General features: G+C 43.8%; 1 protein-coding gene across 1 annotated transcript in view; it reads right to left on the bottom strand.

The window, feature by feature from the left end:
• Positions 1-3,521: 3,521 nt before the first annotated feature.
• Positions 3,522-18,850, bottom strand: part of tenm4 (teneurin transmembrane protein 4) — a 144,013-nt gene continuing 128,684 nt past the window's right edge. Inside the window, 11 exon segments of the mRNA XM_034548396.1 lie at positions 3,522-4,328; positions 7,626-7,768; positions 9,660-11,012; positions 11,015-11,045; positions 11,047-11,079; positions 11,081-11,275; positions 12,189-12,230; positions 12,232-12,312; positions 12,314-12,379; positions 12,381-12,488; positions 15,725-15,960. Coding sequence (XP_034404287.1) covers positions 3,570-4,328; positions 7,626-7,768; positions 9,660-11,012; positions 11,015-11,045; positions 11,047-11,079; positions 11,081-11,275; positions 12,189-12,230; positions 12,232-12,312; positions 12,314-12,379; positions 12,381-12,488; positions 15,725-15,960 — 3,047 coding nt within the window. The 3' untranslated portion in view covers positions 3,522-3,569.

The raw sequence follows: 18,850 nt of genomic DNA, 5'->3' as shown, positions 1-18,850 counted from the left end.
CGTGGAGATCCGAGGCTAGTGGAGAAGAACAAATATGAATACTGTCTGCTGGGGTAAAACAGGCCACCACGCTCTCTTCTGGGCACGGAGCTCAGCTCTGCCTGCAGTGAGTGTAAATGTTCCAGGCTCCCTCACGCCACCACATCCTGGCCGCTAACTCCCAAGCCTCCCCGCTTGCTAACAGGATTAGCCCCCGAGCTCCACTTGTTTCAACAAAGTTATCAAGTTGAAAAACACACAGTCTCCTGGTGGCTCTTGTAACATCAAAGGATTGGTCCTCAACTTCGACAGGTTAATTAATAGTCAAGTTTTGCAGCTTCCCTCGTGGCTGTCTTGCGTTGTGACAGTGAAATAAATTTACCGTTATTAATAGTCTTTATTTTATGTGCTGCTGATCCAGCCATATGTTCACTCCTTGTGAGAATTGAATTTAAGATTTGAGTTCTTAACAGGTGGCAGTCCATGTCTGACTAAATAATGGCACATGGTGCAATATTACATTATTATATTGCATCAAATTAGCCTCAAAATAAGTCTTTTGAAATGTCTTGTGGGCTGAGAATTAATGTATGTAGAATTTATTATACATACTGTCAGGACTCAGCCAGCCGGACTCCCTCCTCAGCCCATTCACACAGTGACACCCGGTACCTCAGAGCGCTGCCAGGGAGCTACGGGCTTGGAGGCGGGACAAGCCAGGTGAGCTCCAACTCACACCTGAAGCCACTCAGCTCGTCCCACAGCTGCAACTCGTCAGCTCGTTGTATTCGGACTGTCTGTGCTGATGTTGCGAGTTCGTGCCATGATGTCTGTGGACCTTTCCTCCCTGTGTCTTCACTGAACTTTCCCTCGTGTCTTTGCTGACTTTTTGTGTAGAGTATTTTCTTGGATTTTTTTGTGTAGATTATTTTCTGTTCGACCTTCCAGTGGATTACCTTTTCTCCCTTCCCCTGGAGAAGAAGAGTTTTTGGTTTTGTTGGGTTTGATGTTCGATCACCCGTGGACTAAGGGGACACTTCTTTGTGTTTCTTTTCCCAGCGACTTGTTGTGCTCAATAAACTACGCCGTGTGTTCGGCTAAAACTAAACCTTCCTGTTGTCGTGCGCTTGGGGTCAGAGACAAATCATAACACATACATTAATTGTCTGTAACGTCTAAGCTGTGAAAATGTGTGGAAGTTAAGTGACTATAACACAATCTCTGTTGATATAGCTCAAGTCTCCGTTTGAGATGATAAATAAATAAAACATGTTTCTGTATATAGAATATGCAGGATGTATAACAAAACACCAGAAATAAACACAAAATATTCCCTTTATTTTTTTTCTACCTTAAGACTACACAGGGTCACTGATGTAGCTCTAAGAGGTATCTACATTTGCATTTTATTTACAGCTTACTTGGATGTCTTCATATTTACATGGTCAAAGAGAAGCGCTAAAAACACAGTGTTGAGAACAAACCCAAACTCAAAATGAGTCCAAAACTTTAGAAAAAGATACAGTCTTATGACGCAACAGTTCTCAGTGCAATATTCCACAATGCAAATATCCTTCATTCATATAATGTTGAACATACATATATATATATTTTTTTTGGAAACCAAAAACTTCACTGGATCAACCAACAGCAGAAGAAAAATAACCGTGTACTGTTTGCCTTAACATTTATACAGAATGAGACACTCAATCATGCTCCCACCAGCCCTACACACACAAAACGGGTTCATCTTTTGATGGACAAATGATAAGGAAGTCAAGAGTGTGCAGTGGCATTGGAATAGTTCAAAAAGTAACAGAAGTCATCTTTTCCAAAATAGTCTCTTGAGTTCTCACATAATGACATTTTTGGTATGAACAGAATTGTCCTTTGCCGTCTCCACTGAGGAGGACACAGACATATGGGGGCTAGAATGTGTCCGTGTGGGTCATTTCCAAGGTTTCCACGTATGGACAACCTTTAGTCTGTAAACGGGAACGAGTACACGTGCAGGACTAATGCATTGCAGCCAGCCGTGGGACCGAGTTGAGCCCTCTTCCGGAGAATGAAAGCACTTCTGTGCTGACCTGCTGGCAGCCCTCAGGGCAAAGGCGATTTGTATCTTTCATCTCACCCACAACACAATACGAAGCCTATCTGTCTATTTATCCATCTCATCAGCCAATATGTTAATGTTAACGTCGTATGTATCACTGATGAGATTGCACTCTTCAACCATCTTTGTAGTCTCACTTTAAAAAAAGAAGAAAAAAAATGTCCCAAACTTGATTTGATTGGACGTTGTGGTGAGGAATACTGACTTAAGCTCATTGATAAACAAACATTGCCTTTCAAATGCAACTGAGATCAGTCAAATGTTGTCGGTCTAATGAAACACACAGTAATTGATTTAACTAAACCACCTTTCATAGTTTATTCCATGTGTTGAAACACCCTTAAGCATTGTTCAAGTACAACAATTAACAATAAAAGGGACAATTGTTCACATTTTTTTTTTAAATTCACATTTGTTATACTGTTAATTCATATAGCTATTTATAAAAACAAATCTAAAATGTAATTCAAAACCATTCCTGTAAAATACCTTTTGTTGTTTAATACAGACATTAATTCCACAGTATTTTCTGACAGGGTTGTCTCTTTGCTATTTTCATAATCGAGTTGTTTGACCACGGTCAAATAAAAGGGAGCAGAGAACAATTTATGGTTTCCTTTTTTTTGCTTGAAAAATAAAAAGTCCAGTTAAAAAATAAAATACACACAAAATTAAAAAGTGACATAATATCCCTTTGTTGGCTTGACCATAAATCGTAAGCTTGATTACGCAGTTTTGCTAATTTTGAAGTTCATAAAGTAGGCCATCAACATGCACAGTCAGGGTGCACCGAAGGCTTCCAAGCTAAGACCACAGATGAGTATCAATCCTCCTCTTGATAAAAAAAAAATTTAAATCACATCACACAAATGAAAGTGCTCTGACAAGTTCAGCTGGGGTTTTGATGAAGGGTTCTACCGCCAACAGAAATCTCTCTCATTATTTATGGATGACTGGGGCTATGAGGGTTTTCAAGTATAAAAAAGAAGTGATTAAAAGAGAAGGAATTTCCTTGGCTGAGGCAGGGAACAAGGCAGAATGGAGCGAGCTTGTGAATAACAATCTGCAAGTCTGGCAGCGAGTGAGCCAGTGAACATAATGCATTACACATACTCCTCTTGGCTTTCTTTGAACAGAATCACCAACAGGGATGAGGAGATGGAGTCACAAAAATAAGTCACAGACATCGCATATTTTTCATCCTCTAGCAGCCGCACTTGGAGGGCAAAGACTGTTAAAGAATCTTCAAAAGGAGAAGGGCACTCTTCTATTAATACAGTGCAACTGATTGCAACCATGATTATTCTTTTTTTTAATGGTTTTTAAATGATTTTTTACAGTATATTAAAAACCCAATTGAGCACAGCCAAAGAAAGACAAAAAAAAAAAAATGGTGGTCATGTAGACAACTGTCTTTGGCAAGAAGTCCTGTGTCGAACGTCTGAGTCTGTTACTCCAGAGCCTGGTGTTCATGTCACCTTCGGCCCATTTCGCTCTGTCTCATGAAATGAATGTTGTTGACACTGTCTGCCAGCTCAGGGTACTGGTCAACCGAGACCACGTAGTATCCATCGTAGCCCTGAACCTTCCCCGAGCCCAGGAGCTGTTGCTTCTCTCCCTCGGTCCAGGTTCGCGAGCCCTCCTCTCCATCCCTCATTCTCTGGCGCTCCCGAGCCCAGGCCTGGGCGACAGATCTCTGCCGGGCCAGCTCCAACACGCGGGCTTTCTCCTCATCCATGCTGCTGCCGTAACGCGCATTCAAGCACAGTGCGCCATACTGTAGCTGGATGTCTGTGATGCGCCTAGTCCTGCCATTGAGAACAGTGTTAACCTGAGACACCGTGACGTTGACGCCGGTCTCTAGAGTGCGCCGGCCCACCGTCATGCCAATGAGGGACAGGTCTCCCTCCACCGAGCCCAGTTTGACAAAGTAGTGGGTGTCCATTCCGGCGATGGTGAAGTGGAGGTCTTCGAGGTAGAACGCGTCGTTCAGCACAGCGGCCATGCGGCGCCCGTCCTCATTGGCTAAGCTGATGATGTCGGTGCTGATGCGGCCGTCTCGGATAGCAAATTTCACACCCTTGCCGAAGATGGAGCCACCGGAGGCAAAGATCTTCTTGTCCTCTGTCTGAGGGCATCCGGCACTTTTAGCTCTGTAGATCTGGCCAAAGCGCTCCAGCTTGACAAAGGCCTTCAGCTGCCTCTGAACCTCACACTGAACGCCCAGCAGAGACTGCAAAACAAAGACCATGCTGTTTACTCACGCAGCCCCCGCAGCATCTACATAGACAGTAACATGTATTTTCTGTTTGTTCTGAGTGAGAAAGATTCACACCATTTCACTCAATTGCTAGTTTGAAGATGCTCCTTTAGATATTTAGCAGAGCATCTGATTAGCTCACAACTCGGCGTGTAACCTTTATCCTAGACTGTATGGGGACTAAACAGCACTTTCAGCTGGCCCTGCATATGACTGAATGAAGATGATTTAACACCTTGTCTTAAATGTACTGTATGTGTATCAACATGATCTGGGTCTAACATACACTGTACAACCTGGAAGGAAAAAAACAATCATCATCTAATAATCTATAATCATCTAATGCTGAAACCAGATGTTCTTTAGAAAACGCTGTCTTCAAAATGCATTCAACGATAAATTGAAAGGTGTAAACATTAAAGATTACAGGTGGTACAGAAAATATCTCATTGATGCCGCATTATTATTTGATTTAAACATCTTGAGTACATTATTTACATAAATAATAATGTAATTGCTTCCCATCCATTATCAATGGCAAACAACAACTCCACAATACTTTGAAGCTGTGAATGTATCACACACAGTCAAGGTAGGGGCAGCGGTGTTTGTCAGCTAATGCAAATCTCTCTGATCATTTGTGACAGACATGACATTTTGAAAAAGGGTGAAATTGCTGTCTTCTGACAGCCATGCTGGGCCAAATGTGAAACAGAAATTGGTTGGTAACTAGTGTGTATATATATCATTCCTTTCGGGATCAAAGCCTTGTATGGATACCGCATTTCCTAGAGCCAAAATTTATAATTTGTCCTAATACCACTTGACAAGACACAGTCCTTAGGAAGAAAGAGAGACGTGAGATATGAAATGGAAGCTGGCCAACAAGCGAGACAGCCGCCTGAACGCATCTGAGCAACAAAAAGGCTCTCGAACACTGTGCCTTTCTGCCATTGCCCAAGATGAGAGGCTGTGAGCGTCTCGAGGAGTCAACCAGTCACATCCAAAGTCCTGCTGACAGTTTCTAATTCTGTCTCAGGGTTCGAGCTGGGTGGGGACGGGGTCAGAAGAGTGTTGGAGCAGGCCGCAGTAACCAGCATATATGCCCTACTACGTGTCAGATGAAGAGGAAACATAGGGGGTCGGGGGCGGGTACGGGGTCAGCTGTGCTGTTGGGGCCCTCGGGAGAGACCACCTGGGGGGACACTTCACACCATGCCACTCCATGTTTGTTTACTGTGCCAACACTGTGACCCGGTCAGCTGTCCCAGCGGTGGTTGGGGAAGGGAGGGGGGGTGGGCGGCGATGGGGCAATGTCCTCCACTTTACTGAAACAGCCTCCTGGGACACTCCTAGAGAGGCATCATTCACGTAGCATGGGGCGCAATCAGCCTCCAGCGAAACCCAGAATGAGAGATCAAGCCTCGTGCAGCACAAACCTCATCTGTCTGGCCCCTCACGGCCCTTTTTCAATCGCTGCACGGATTCGGCAGCATTGGCGAAATGGGGGCTTAAATGAAAAGAGATAGAAAGGCAGGAATGCCGAGTGTACGGGATACACCTGCATGTGTGGTTTTACAGCTATATCCCTGCTTCAAAGAATCCTACATTTAATTAGGCTTTTCTGGTCATCTGCAGGGAGGATCAGCTTGGCATTTAGCAGCTCAGAACAACATTTTTGGAGCAGGATTTCTAGATAAGAAAATGATATCCTGGCTCGCACACAGGGCAAAGACTCATTATCTCAATCTTTCCTCACACATCATTTACAGTATTTACTCCAGAGCTGTGCTGAAGGAACACACAGTACAACCTTTACATCTAGGCTCAATTAGCTACAAAATGCAAGCAATCTGTTTCCCTCTTTAATTTTGGTGAAGGACTTTACATTAAAAAACAGAATGGGAAAGGTTTCCTTAGCAATTAAACACATTAGGCCATTTAGAAAAAAAGCAAAAATTGCCTTTTGATTAATTTGTGAAGCCTGTCCACTTTAGTTAGAATTGCAACTCCATGTCTTGCAACTCCAAGAAAAGAGTGTTGCATTTATTCTTTTTCATCTGCAACACGATTCCATCCATCCGTATCTCCTCTCAGATATTTGAAATGGAAACAGGTGGGGTGTCTTTGGAGTCAATTAGAGCTTTCCTCTGCTGCCGCTCCTTTGTAGATTGGTACCTTGAGTGAGTTCAGAGATTCTCAGTGGAGTGTCAGGCACAAGCAGCCAGCATGAGTCAGTCCCAGGGAGCTTTGACAGTAACCCTCCATAATGCTCGATGTAGACATAACTGGGATTCCTGCTATTATGGTTTCACACTTTATATATGATCTGTTCAATAACTGAGTGCTGGCATGCTCAGGGCAACACTAAAATTCCCTTAAATGCAGAAAAAGCACATCAGGGCACGTATTAAGATGCTACTTTGGTCAACACATACAATAATACCAAATTAATTAACAGATAAAAATAAAGCATGTTATAACATTGGATATATTTAGGTCCACGGTCACAGGCAGAAAAAAACTATGACATTGTTTAGGATATGAAATAGAAAACAATGTCTGTAATTTCATTTTCAATTTTAAATGCTTTAGTCCAATAGTAGATAGTATTACAGCATAGTGTCATCGCTGTCTCTGTTCATTATGCTCGGTTGGTGTATTATTATGGTTGGCTGGCCAGATCAAAGGTCATGGATTTAGATAACCTTGTATTGGATCTTCCCAGTATCTTGTAGGCTCACAGATGTGTTATAACAAATACTCACTGACTGTGTTGAGGTAGCAGCCAGAGTGTCACACAACATGAATCTGGCCGCCTGATGGGTGGCATTCACTCGTCTAAACTGTAACCAAACCCAAGACAACAGTGGCCTCTTCAATAATTCAGGTGAGTTGGAGGCAACTTGAAAGGGGCTGATAAACGCGGGTATTAGAGCATGTCTACTACTTCTCAGACCTTGGCTAAACGCTGTAAGACTGAGATGAAATCAATGGCCAGTGGTGGGGGGAATGGAGAGTGAATTTCCCTAATGGCAGGACAATTACAAGAGCTGTTTAGCCTGACCCCATTCCCCAAGATGAGGACTAGGAGCAGGGACCTGGCTCGCTGGGCTGTGTTCTGGCCTGATAGCTGGCAGCTCCTCTGGGAGTGTGGCCACACAGAGCATGTCTACTTGCTAATGATGTTGGGAAGGAATGAAGCAGAATTGAATAAAGGCAATCTTTGGCAAGGTTAAAGGTGGGATAGGTTGAGAGTGACTGGCTTACCTTCGTGCTATCCCACTCCTGTGTCTTGATCTGGGTGCGAACTAACTCGTAGGACGGCTCCATGGCCTCGTTGCTCGGTTTGCGATAGCCGGGGATGACGTTGTACAGTTGGAAGCCGAAGGTCACCAACCAGCTGTTCACATCTGCAACGGAAGGAACAAACATGTCTATTATGTCTCAATAGACATAATCACTCCTGGCTCCAGAGAAACTATAAAAAAAACACATTTGAACAGTTGTCATCATGCGGTCAAGTGTCTGTCTCCTTAAAATACTCATCACGCGGTCTGAGCACTTGATTTGTTTGTGAAAGTGGACAAGCTTTATTAAACACTCAAAGTGGTGGCGATGCTTCATGTCCACTCCTGCAGGTGCCACGCTAATGACACACAGCTGAAGCCCAGAAAAGCCAAGTGACATCTGAGAGTGTCTGCCGCGCTGATAATTATATACTGTAATTCCATGTCATTACATCGAGAGCCCGGACAAGATATAAAAAAAAAAAAAAAAAAAAATCTTCTGCAATTCATGTTTCCTCTTCTTCTAATGAAAAGCTGAGGAAAGTGTCCGGGATTCAAATCTATGCGATCATGATAACGCAGCGCGTCTAATAGCAACCAGAATGGAGGTGCTGCTGCTATCCGTAATAAATTCTGAATATCACAGACATGACTCGGAGGAAAGCCTGCTAAACCTGAGCCGTTTGTTGTCCTGACCCCTTTCAATGCTTTTATTATGCTGTGACACTTTGGAGGGTGGGGAGGGGGCAAGTTGGCGCTGCCATATTGTGGCACCTGACAAAGCTTTAAAAAAAAAAGAAAAATTGTTTGAGGACAATGAAAGGACCCTGATAATTTACTGAAATGAATGGAAATGTCAGCGCCATCAATCACAATTGAGGCCCACTCACGACAGTATATCTAACAGTCTGCTTAGCATCCAAATGCCAGTCAGTCCCCTAATAGTGGACTGTGAAGCTGAACACCTCTCTGTTTGGCAGGCGACTAAATGGCTTTGTTTAAGTCGAAGCCTCGACTCCATCCGGGCAAAAAATGTTCTACCATTCCTCTCAGTATTGTATATAGGTAAATTAATAAAGGATAAAAGGTATAAAATGAATTATTTGATAGCCAACACACACATGATGGAGTAAATATAATGCTGAATTAATTTAGAGAATTAAATCTCACATTTGCAAATGAGATCTGGCTGATGGCGATTGGTTTAACCAGGGAGTATTCAACGAGTATCCTTAACAATGATGTATTCCTTCCAAGCCAAAGAGGTTGATACAACCGGCCCTGGCTGAGGTTTCTATGGATCCATTGTGCTCTGCTTCTCCACTGGGGTGCTTTCACTGCCATTTACCTCTTCCCTAACACAAAATGATGCAATATTTCTGGGAAGGGACCATAGTGTTCGACTACAGAGGGGGCTTTGCTGTGCAGCATGGTTCCCTTTGAGCACTTTCAAAACGATAGCCACCGGCACACGCACGTATGTATGCCTGCACACACACACACACACCCTCGGTGTTCCTGTGCGGAGGCTTTTAAAAATACTTTATAGCGCACTGCTTTTCAATTGAAATTTGGCAGGGTATGTTTTTCAATTTGTGGCTCATTGTTTTTATAAAAAACAAAGAATTTTAACTACTAATAACTATTAATTGTTTGCTGAAAGGCAAGCAATCGCAGTTTCATACAGAAACAAGGACATGGGACACATGCACGCACGCACGCACACACACACGCACGCACACACACACGTCCTTTAGCACTTATGTTTTCCTTCTAAGCCCAAAAAGTTATATGCATCACTGATTGCTCTAGTAGTGCTCACTTAACATCCGTCTACTGCTATGTATACACTGTACTAACCTGTACACAATTCAAATCATTATTTTGAGGATGCTTCCTACTTCCTTTCATTTACTGTTGTCAGAGTTTGCTACTTTGCATCTGGCAGCTGTAGTTTCTTTAAAAAACTAATGCTCTCATATCTGTAAAACACAAGTCTGTTAAATGAACTTACCAGTCATGTAGCACTTTATCTCCTGATTGTTGCTGAGCGGATTGTTATTCTTGAACATGTACAAGTTGAATGGCACAATGTGGTTGCTGTTGAGACGCTTCCACACCTCGTGGTTAGGTGTTGTCCAGCGCCCAGCGAGGACGTCATAGTCCCTTCTGCCCATGTGGAGCAGCCTACTGAGAGGCTCATACAGACCTCCCTGGTAGCCGATGATGAGCTGGAAGCTTGGGTTGGTGTCAAGGTAGACCTCTCCGAATGCTGTATGGAGGACCTGCTTGATCATGAGGCCCGAACCACTGAACACAGCCAGAGGTGTGCCTATGTTGTCACAGGCCACATAAAACTCATCCCCGCTGCTTAGCTCCATGGCGAACAAGTGTCCCTGTAAGTCGTAGTACAGCGATGTGATTTCGGAACTGGAGTGATTGTACATGTGGGTGACCCGAGTCGGGCTGGACAAGTCGGCATAGAAGAACTGCAGGTGGTGGCCCGTACTGCTTCTGCTGGACACCCTCCTGCCCAGGCCGTCGTATCGGTATCTGATGCTCCAACCGCTCACTCTGTTGTACACCTTAACAAGCAGGCCCGCCGAGTTGTACTCAAAGTAGTCGTTGCCTCGCTGCTTGAGGAAACCGTCCTCGTCCATCCTGTACTGGACATCTCCCAGGCGAGTGATGCGGTCTCTGATGTCGTAGCGAAGTGGCGTGAGTCGCGCGCTGTTCCCGGGGCTGAGGAGGTGCAGATTGCCGTTCAGGTCGTAGCTGTACCTCCACAGGGGCTTGTCATTGATGGAGACCACCTGCAGTTGACCGTCAGCATCGTACTCGTATGTGTAGCGCGTGGTGTTGGCGTAGGGCCCGACCTTTAGCTCCTTGGCCACCACTCGTCCCATGTTGTCATATTGCACCATCATCCAGTACATTAGCGAGCGAAAGATTTCGTACTGGACCTCCTTCACCCGGCCATAAGCGTCAAAGTGTTTGGTGTGGGTCATCACTGCCGTGGTGATGATCTGATTTATGTCATAATAAATCACTCCAAATTTGCCGAACTGCTCCGTTTTGCCTGACACGTCGTCATAGCGATACAAGTCGATTGGCAGCGGGGTTTCATTGATGACAGCCTGCATGCTGGTGACGCGGAAACTGTTGTCATAGACATAGTCAAATCTGCCGTTGACCATGCCCTCTTCGCTGAACCTGAAAATCTGTCGGTCGATCAGTGGGCCAATCTGACGGTAACGAATGGTGCAGGTGAAGCCCTCACTCTGCAGGTTGACCGTCTTCAGCATGCCGGCCACCTCGTCGTAGGAGAAGCCAATGCGTGTGGTGTCATAGAGGATCTCCAGCAGTTGGAAAGCTTGCCGTATTTGTAGATGACCCTGCGGGCCCGTCCCCAGGTAGGTGGTCTGCAGCAAACTGGCCCTCCTCACTGTAGTCCTGGAGCACAGAGGCGTTGCCTTCAGGGGGCCGGTAGGTGTTCCTGTAGTAGCCAATGGAGCGGGAGGTCTCCAGGGTCTGCCGCGCCACATTGGGCATGGTCACAGAGTATAGTCGGTCGTTTTTGTCAAATTCAAAGATGTACTGCCTCTGGCTGTAGAGCAGCAGCACCATGGACTGTAAAGAGAGGAGGGAACAGTAAAAGACTCATTACATTTAATGTAATGTATACAGTATCACTAACCAAGACAAGAAATTAAATTGCCATCACTTTAGGTCTAGCATCAGTAACTACAATAAAAAACATGTAATTAAGTATATACAATTATAATTATAATATAAAACAAACAAAACTAAACAAAAACCTATTCCTTACATTATCTACCTACTGTGTACTGTCACAGTGTTGGTAGGGAATGTTCAAGACAAGAGAAATGTCAAAGGCAATAACACATTATACATGCAAGTCTGTTTCAGACCAAATATAATTCCCATCTTGAAAGTGGTGTTGATACTCGTCTGACATTAAGATTTACTTGAGAGATAATTTCACAAACCGGCTGCTTGGCAAATCAAACATTTCCATTCGCGCCTTGGACCAATAAATGATGTCAGTCCCAAGGCTGCCAGCATCTCAGCACTTAGATGTTGCTGAATAAAAAATGACTATGAACTGTTATAAAGGCTACCATTTTCACATTACATGTCTATGCTGGAGAACTGCAGCTATTCACCTTCTTCCCAACAATCTATCCTTCAATTAGTGGGTAGAAAGTGACATTTCACTCTGTTCCTCTCATCGGAGCTATTTCAGCTTGAACTTTGCTGTCAGGACTGCGGTTACAAGTATAACGTCTGCGGTGCACCAGACAGGTTTTAATTACATTTCTACTGATATCTGTGCTGGAGCCTGATAATGCAGCACAAACACTGCTGGAGTTTCAAGTTAACTTTTAACTCCAAAACTCCCCTCAAGTCTCTTACACAGACACACCTCCAGAATGTATCTGTATAACTGTCACGGCAATCTTACAACTACATTGTTATCTATGAACCATTTAATCAACAATGCAACAACAACGATTCGTACCTTCTCAAGGTAAGTGTAGCTCCACGATTTACCATCAGCAAATAATCTGGGAGGAGATTCTTCCATTCTGGTCATACTCCATGCGAACAGACATGGTACCTCTCTGGATGCCGGCCACGTTGCCCTCCAGGAGAATACGTGACGTTGACTCCATTCAGACGACTGCTCGGCGCCCACAGAGTGGGCCGCCCCGGCATTGTCGTAGTGGATCCGTAACGTGAACTTTCTGTGGTCGTCATAGACCTTTCAGTCCTGGTGATTTCGATCGAAGTCCAATGACAGCAAGTTCCTGTTGTGAACCTATAGGAGAGGAGGCATTTCATTTGACCAACACGAGCTCCACCAAGAGGAAATAAACATGTTGGGTAGTTTGAAACAATTGAGATGAATTGGTGGCGCATTGCTCTTCTGAGGTGGGGACCTTATGAGGGCTTTAAACGCAAAGTGATTATTTGATATTCTTTTTTTCACAGCAGTTAATTACAACAGAGGAGCTGTATCTCAGGGCTGCAGGAGCCATTGAAGTGATGAAATTATAAGAATTACCATATTTCTTTGTTTGTGCAGAATATTCTGTGGAGTCTAAGTGGGAGTATGCTATTCATGCAAGAAACATTAGAGCCACATTGATCATTAAATTCATTTTCACTGCTTACTGAAATAATTACCAGGCGCAGATGGACTCATTTTATTTAGCCATTTCCGTAAATTGGAAAAGAGGAGAAAAAATAAATAAATTGTCTCCTGTGTAAATGGACACGTTTGAATGTGTGAGGCTGCACGTGGTGAACCTTCGGCTTCACTATGATCAGAGCGGAAAGACACCGCTATGAAGAGTGTAATCCTGAAGACCATGTCCAGGTCAGCACGGAGACGAACCCCTGGCTAGCTTATATACGTAGGAGGCCGCTCCTGTGCTGACGCCCAAAGAGATCCTCAAACGCACACATGTTTCTCAGTCAGCAGCCTCTGTTAGCAGAAGCTCCAGAGGAAGAAGAAATCAAACCAGGGTCCTGAGGATGCAAGTACTACTTTAAACACCATCTGGACGATGCGGTCGTAGAGGTCTCTGGCAATAATTCAAATGACCCCTCCGATTCTGTATTCTTTATCATTTCTTGAGGTACATAGTTTTTCTTTAGATGTGCTACCGTCCGCGATTGGTAAAAATCTTGGCAAAGCTTAAACACATCTTAGCTGAGAAAGCCTCTTCTGGCTCCTTTCCAGACCAATGGCACAGAGCAGGTCCTTTTTTTCAATCACACATTGAGAAAAGCATGCTTGTGTCTCCCATCTGTGAAGGGACAATTACACTAGGCAATTAATGTCATTGATACCTAATTGAGAGGATTACTTTACACTAAAAGCACAAGCAAGCACAAACAATTTGAGCCCCAGGCCTCCTCCGATGGAGAATAAGAGCAGGAGGGGTCCACATTTGTTATCTTCTCTTTTACTTTAACATGATTCAGGACTGCACCGATGGATGGAGAATTACAAAAGCATTAGGAGTCATTTGTGAAACTGACTAGATTCTTAAAGATAAGGGGACTGAAATCAAAGACCAAGCTCCTTCTCCAGCATTTCCTGAAACCACTGGTAGCAGTGTTTCATACGCAGCAGGATACTTGCTGTCTGTCCAAAAAGATTATATTCAGATTGCCTCCAACAGGAAATAAGGTAGAAGAAAGAGAAAAAGTTTATTCGTGCCAGGATCTGTTTCACCAAAAACTCAACAGGGTGGAAAAAAGCTCTTAGAGCAGAGATCCCGAGATCCCATGAGAATGGAAACCCACTCAAGAGGAATTATTGTAAATTGGACATTGCCTCTAAAAGGAAATTGTCAACGAAAGTAGAAACAGAAGAGAGACTTTTACAGTGCATTAAACCTACAATGTTACAATGTAAATGGTCTTCAGCATAAATCATGGTAGCAGCATCTGAGCTCTCAATCAATATCAACGGCTTTTGTGTCAAATGACAATATGAATCTGTTTCGCGAGTGGAAATGCTTTTCATCGGTTCTCGTGTTTAATTTAACGATTACTCGGTTTTCTTCAATAACATCAGTTATTGTTTGTTCTCACATAGCAATCAAAGGAAATACATGATATCTTTTTCTATTTGTTTCAAGTTGGTATCTCTTTTGAACAACCAGCCCAACATTATAAGACACCATGACAAGACTGAAATGTTAATACAGAGATACCAGCATTGTCTCGATTTTTAAATCCACATGGAAGTGGTGGGTTGGAGTTTCTTGCTATGGTCGAGTGGCAGCCACAAGGGTTCTCCCATTAATGTACATTTGCAAACTGCTTAATCTGAGTGGAGGGTTTGTTTCCACGGTGCCTCGGCAACATAAATCATAAATGTTGTCGGTGGCTGGGAGGGGTTAGCAGGTGACAGTGTGGAGGGACAATCAATGATCCATTTTGCCTCGAGACATGAAAAGTACAATACAACTAACACATGCACTTAGTTTAACGGTGTAACAAATACGGTCAGAGACACAAACTGGAACACAGTCAGCAACAAGCCGTTCCTAGCACAACAAAAGATCTGAAAAGATTCTGCCCACCCCCTCCTCCCTCCCTCTCTCCCTCCCTCCCTCCCACTGCCACACACTCATCCGGCCACCCACGTAATATCACTTGACATGCCACTCAAGGTCGCTCAATGATTCCAGCTCTGCTCATCCCTTCTGTTCTTGCCATTAGGCTGCTCCCATTTCCTATCTCACCCCTGGGGCCATTGTCTGTAACATACATTAGAAGCTTTCACTTCCAGAGGGACGACGGGGCCATTAAATGAACAGCCAATGACAGACAAAGTGGCACCTTCCCATTAGCTGTGTTGCCGCCCCCAAGATAACGTGGACAACTTAAGTTTTTATATGCTGTAATAAGGTTATAGAACAAAAAATCAAGCTAACCAATTAGGATGCATTTTAAAGGTGCTCCTTATGTTAATGATCCTTTCCAGTGGGTCATTCAAGATGAATCATCTGTTGATATTCTATGTGTCTAACTGTGTCAGCGTTGCATGGTTAGCTTGCTGAGAGGTCATTTACCTCTCTGACTTTTGAGTTTAACCACCAAGTATTTTGCAGACGTTTCTTATCAAAATACTAAGACTGTGCAAAACAATAGCAACATTTTAAGCCAGGCTCATTTTTATTTCTAACCCTGCAATGGAGTGGTCCAGTCAATTGTTTTTTTTGACTGGACACGGTGACACACACTTTGACACAGAGCTAATATTTGTGTGAACGTGGCCCTCTCACAATCTTCCAGTGAACTGGGCTGCTGTCTGTTAGCCTACACGTAAGACTCACACTGAGGAAAGCAGAGGTCCTCAAGTCAAGGCTAGATTGCACCGTGAGTGGAGTCATGTCCAGCAGGTAGCTAAAAGTCAATGCCATTTTGAGCGAGACAGAAATGCTCCTCACTCCTAACCATCCTCAAATAGTCCCCTTGGGGTCCTTTATAAGTGTGTGTGACCACGAGTTGCACTTAGCAAAGTGGCGTGCTTACCCTTAATCTTCGCCCGTACACAGTGACCTGGCCACGGGCTTGCTCCTTCCTCTGTCTCCACTCCACCAGGTTGAGGCCATTGTCGATGGCCAGGGTTACGTTCCTCTTGCTGACTGTTGGGTTGACTGTGCCGGCCAGCGAGTGGGGCTCGGTGTGCAGGGACACCTCCATGCCGTTGGCCAACACTAGCCGCAGCGAGCCATCCAGACCGATGAAATAGCTGTTCCGAACTTGTTCTGAGGATGTAGAAGGGGGGGGGGGGGGGCGCGCGTTCGTGATTAGGATTAGAAGATCAATCAACAAACAACAGAAGAGCTCCTGGTAGCTGATGCAAGAGGACTACATCTAATATTCATCTCATTGAGACACCAACGTAATTACCTAAAATGGCTGCTCAGCAAAAAGAAAGCCTTTAGCAGCAGTATTTAAGTGAACCCCTGCGATAATGTCGGCTCGGTGACAACAAAGAACAATAGTGAGAGGTTTCACAGCGCCAGTAAAGTAAAGTTTAACAGCTGTTGCAGCAGCCTCGAGGTTATGGAGAAATGAAAACTATCAAAGCTGCTAGCTTGCCTGCGGCCCCGCACACACGCACGCACGCACCCACACGCACACACACACACACACACACACACGCACACACACCCACCCACACGCACACATGCACACACGCACACACGGGATACATCTGAGCCTGTCTATTACTGTCCCTAGGTGACAACAGCCTGTGTTCCAGCTCCAGACCAGTGACTAATGTTTCCACTGAGCATCTCATGTACATTCATCAGAGAGCATCTCCTTCTTGCCTCTTGTCAGTAGACTGACAGAGACCAGGATTAATATTATTCTCATTAAGAACAGTGAAAAAAGAATGGCTTGTCAAAAACTACGTTAATTGGTTGAGAAAAATAAATAAAAATCAGAACATACACTGTAATTTCCTCGTATTGACAAGTTACTGAGACAAATGATTTTCTTTGGACAGCAAACAATACAATAAACATCTCATGAGAAGATTGGGTTTTGTGTTCTTTCTATTTTTTGCCCACAGGATGTGCTGTGCTGCGGAGACAAGAGATATGGGCAGAGGAGGCAGGACTGACCTTGCACTGGCCATTACCTCTCTCCATCATACAGACACTTCAGGGGTTGGACAGACGACTCGGGGGGGCCGACCCTACCAAAAAGAGGCCACTGAGACCAGATGAAGCTGAAAATAATGCTGAATTAGGCTGTTTACGCAAATGCGTGCATACAGTCGGGGTGGGATTTGCCAAGGGGGGTCTATATATCCCTACCTCTGCTGAATTATTTGTATGAAAATGTACAACTCCCCCTCAACTCCCCCTCATAATTCTACTTCTGCAGAAAAACATAAAATACCTAAAATAACAAGAAAATCCCTGCAACCGTTTATAGTGCAAACAACAACAACAACAACATCACAAATGGACTTCAAGTGTCAGCCCTCGCTCTTTTGTGACATTAGAGATGACACCCCATCCAAGCCAAGTGATGAACGTCTCCATGCTGTCAACAGACTGCTGTTCATCTCTGTTAATGGACCAGGGATCCTTCCCTGCCCAGACGTTTGCAGAGATGTGGGTAATAGAGGGGCGGCACACAGCAGATGACCCCTCCCATCAGAACAATCTGACATAGGTCCATCATCAAAGACCGTTTTCTTATTCTGACAAACAGGCATATGCTGTATCTTATTTATTGTCACGTTGACAGCACGTTGTGGTTTTGCATTTAGTTTTGTTTGTATTAAATATTGAAGTTCATAATCAAGTGTTTTGGCACGCCTGGCCAAGTGGCTCTATCCATGATACTGGAACGGGGGATTATAAACTGGCAGGTATATGATCGCATCCCCTATGAGTCCGCAATGGACATGGCAAGAGAGTGAAAATAGCGTACTATACCTGATAAGATCAATAAAAAAAGTATTAGTAAACTATTCTTGCAAATGCAGTGTTTAAGTTCAAGTTAACGGACCACTGTCGATCGGTAGATATTAGAGATGAATTATGAGCTGTTTAACTTCCTAACACTAGCTCTAAGCAGATTATAATACACCATTACTACTACTACTACTAAATATTTGAATCACTATAAAATACAATTTTTTATTTCCTTATCATTCGAATTGTGTGTTTTTATAAAGAAAAAACCTCCACTAATTTACAATAAAGTGAAAGGATAATATTTAGATTTTGATGGTTTACACTAGTCTGGAGCCTTGTAAACAAGCTGCTACAATCAAACAACAGAACAATCTGTATCTGCCAATATCATTAATGATCGGCAATTAGCGGCAAAAAAAGGAATCAAGGCTCTCTAAAAGTTATATTTGCTCCCTTTTTCTCTTTTGTGCTGATCCGATCCGTGACTCTGAACCGTGATACGATCCGAACCGTGAGTTTTATAATCTGTTGCACTACGAGTTCAAATTACAATATGAATCCGTTGCACTACGAGTTCAAGTTACAAAATTGTTTTACTTAAGATCACAAGCTTTAAAAGCTGTATGAAATAGCCTGATGGGCGTCATTGTCTAGAATGTTTTAGGATTTATTTTTTCGAATAAAAACCTTTTTTTTTCCCCTCACAAATCACACCCTGCATACAGTTCAGGGGAGCGATCTGTCTCACATGTAAGGGGGCGGTAGGCTGCATGAAACAGAACCAATAATGGAACAGCACACCTGACTAATTGTACTTATCAATAACAACTAAAGATGTCTTTGTCGAAGAATAAAAACACAATGAGCATAGTTAAGTAATACAACAGAATAAAGACCGATGACTAGACTCCTGATTAGAGTGACAATTACAATCAAGCTTTCTTGAATCTTATATTTCTCAGCTCCATAATGACAACATGATTAACAGCGTGCTGAAGCTCGCTCAGAAGAGGACACAAACACAACCAGATGACCAGAAAGGAATCTTGAAGGCCGTGCATTCATGTGTTATGCGATCACCCACTTGCGAGCTTACAAAGCAGACAATAGTGAATTAATTAACAGCAGAGTTCCTGGCGCCGCTCTTCTCACTGGCAGATGTCTAAGACAAGGTCACAACGTAGGTGACCAGTCCATCGAGCAACGATGAGAAACC

This window comes from Cyclopterus lumpus, chromosome 13 (assembly GCF_009769545.1).
Source record: "Cyclopterus lumpus isolate fCycLum1 chromosome 13, fCycLum1.pri, whole genome shotgun sequence".
In the NCBI taxonomy this organism is placed as follows: Eukaryota; Metazoa; Chordata; class Actinopteri; order Perciformes; family Cyclopteridae; genus Cyclopterus; species Cyclopterus lumpus.
Note: the sequence above shows the minus strand (reverse complement) of the source record. Positions and strands in the feature narration are given on the sequence as shown.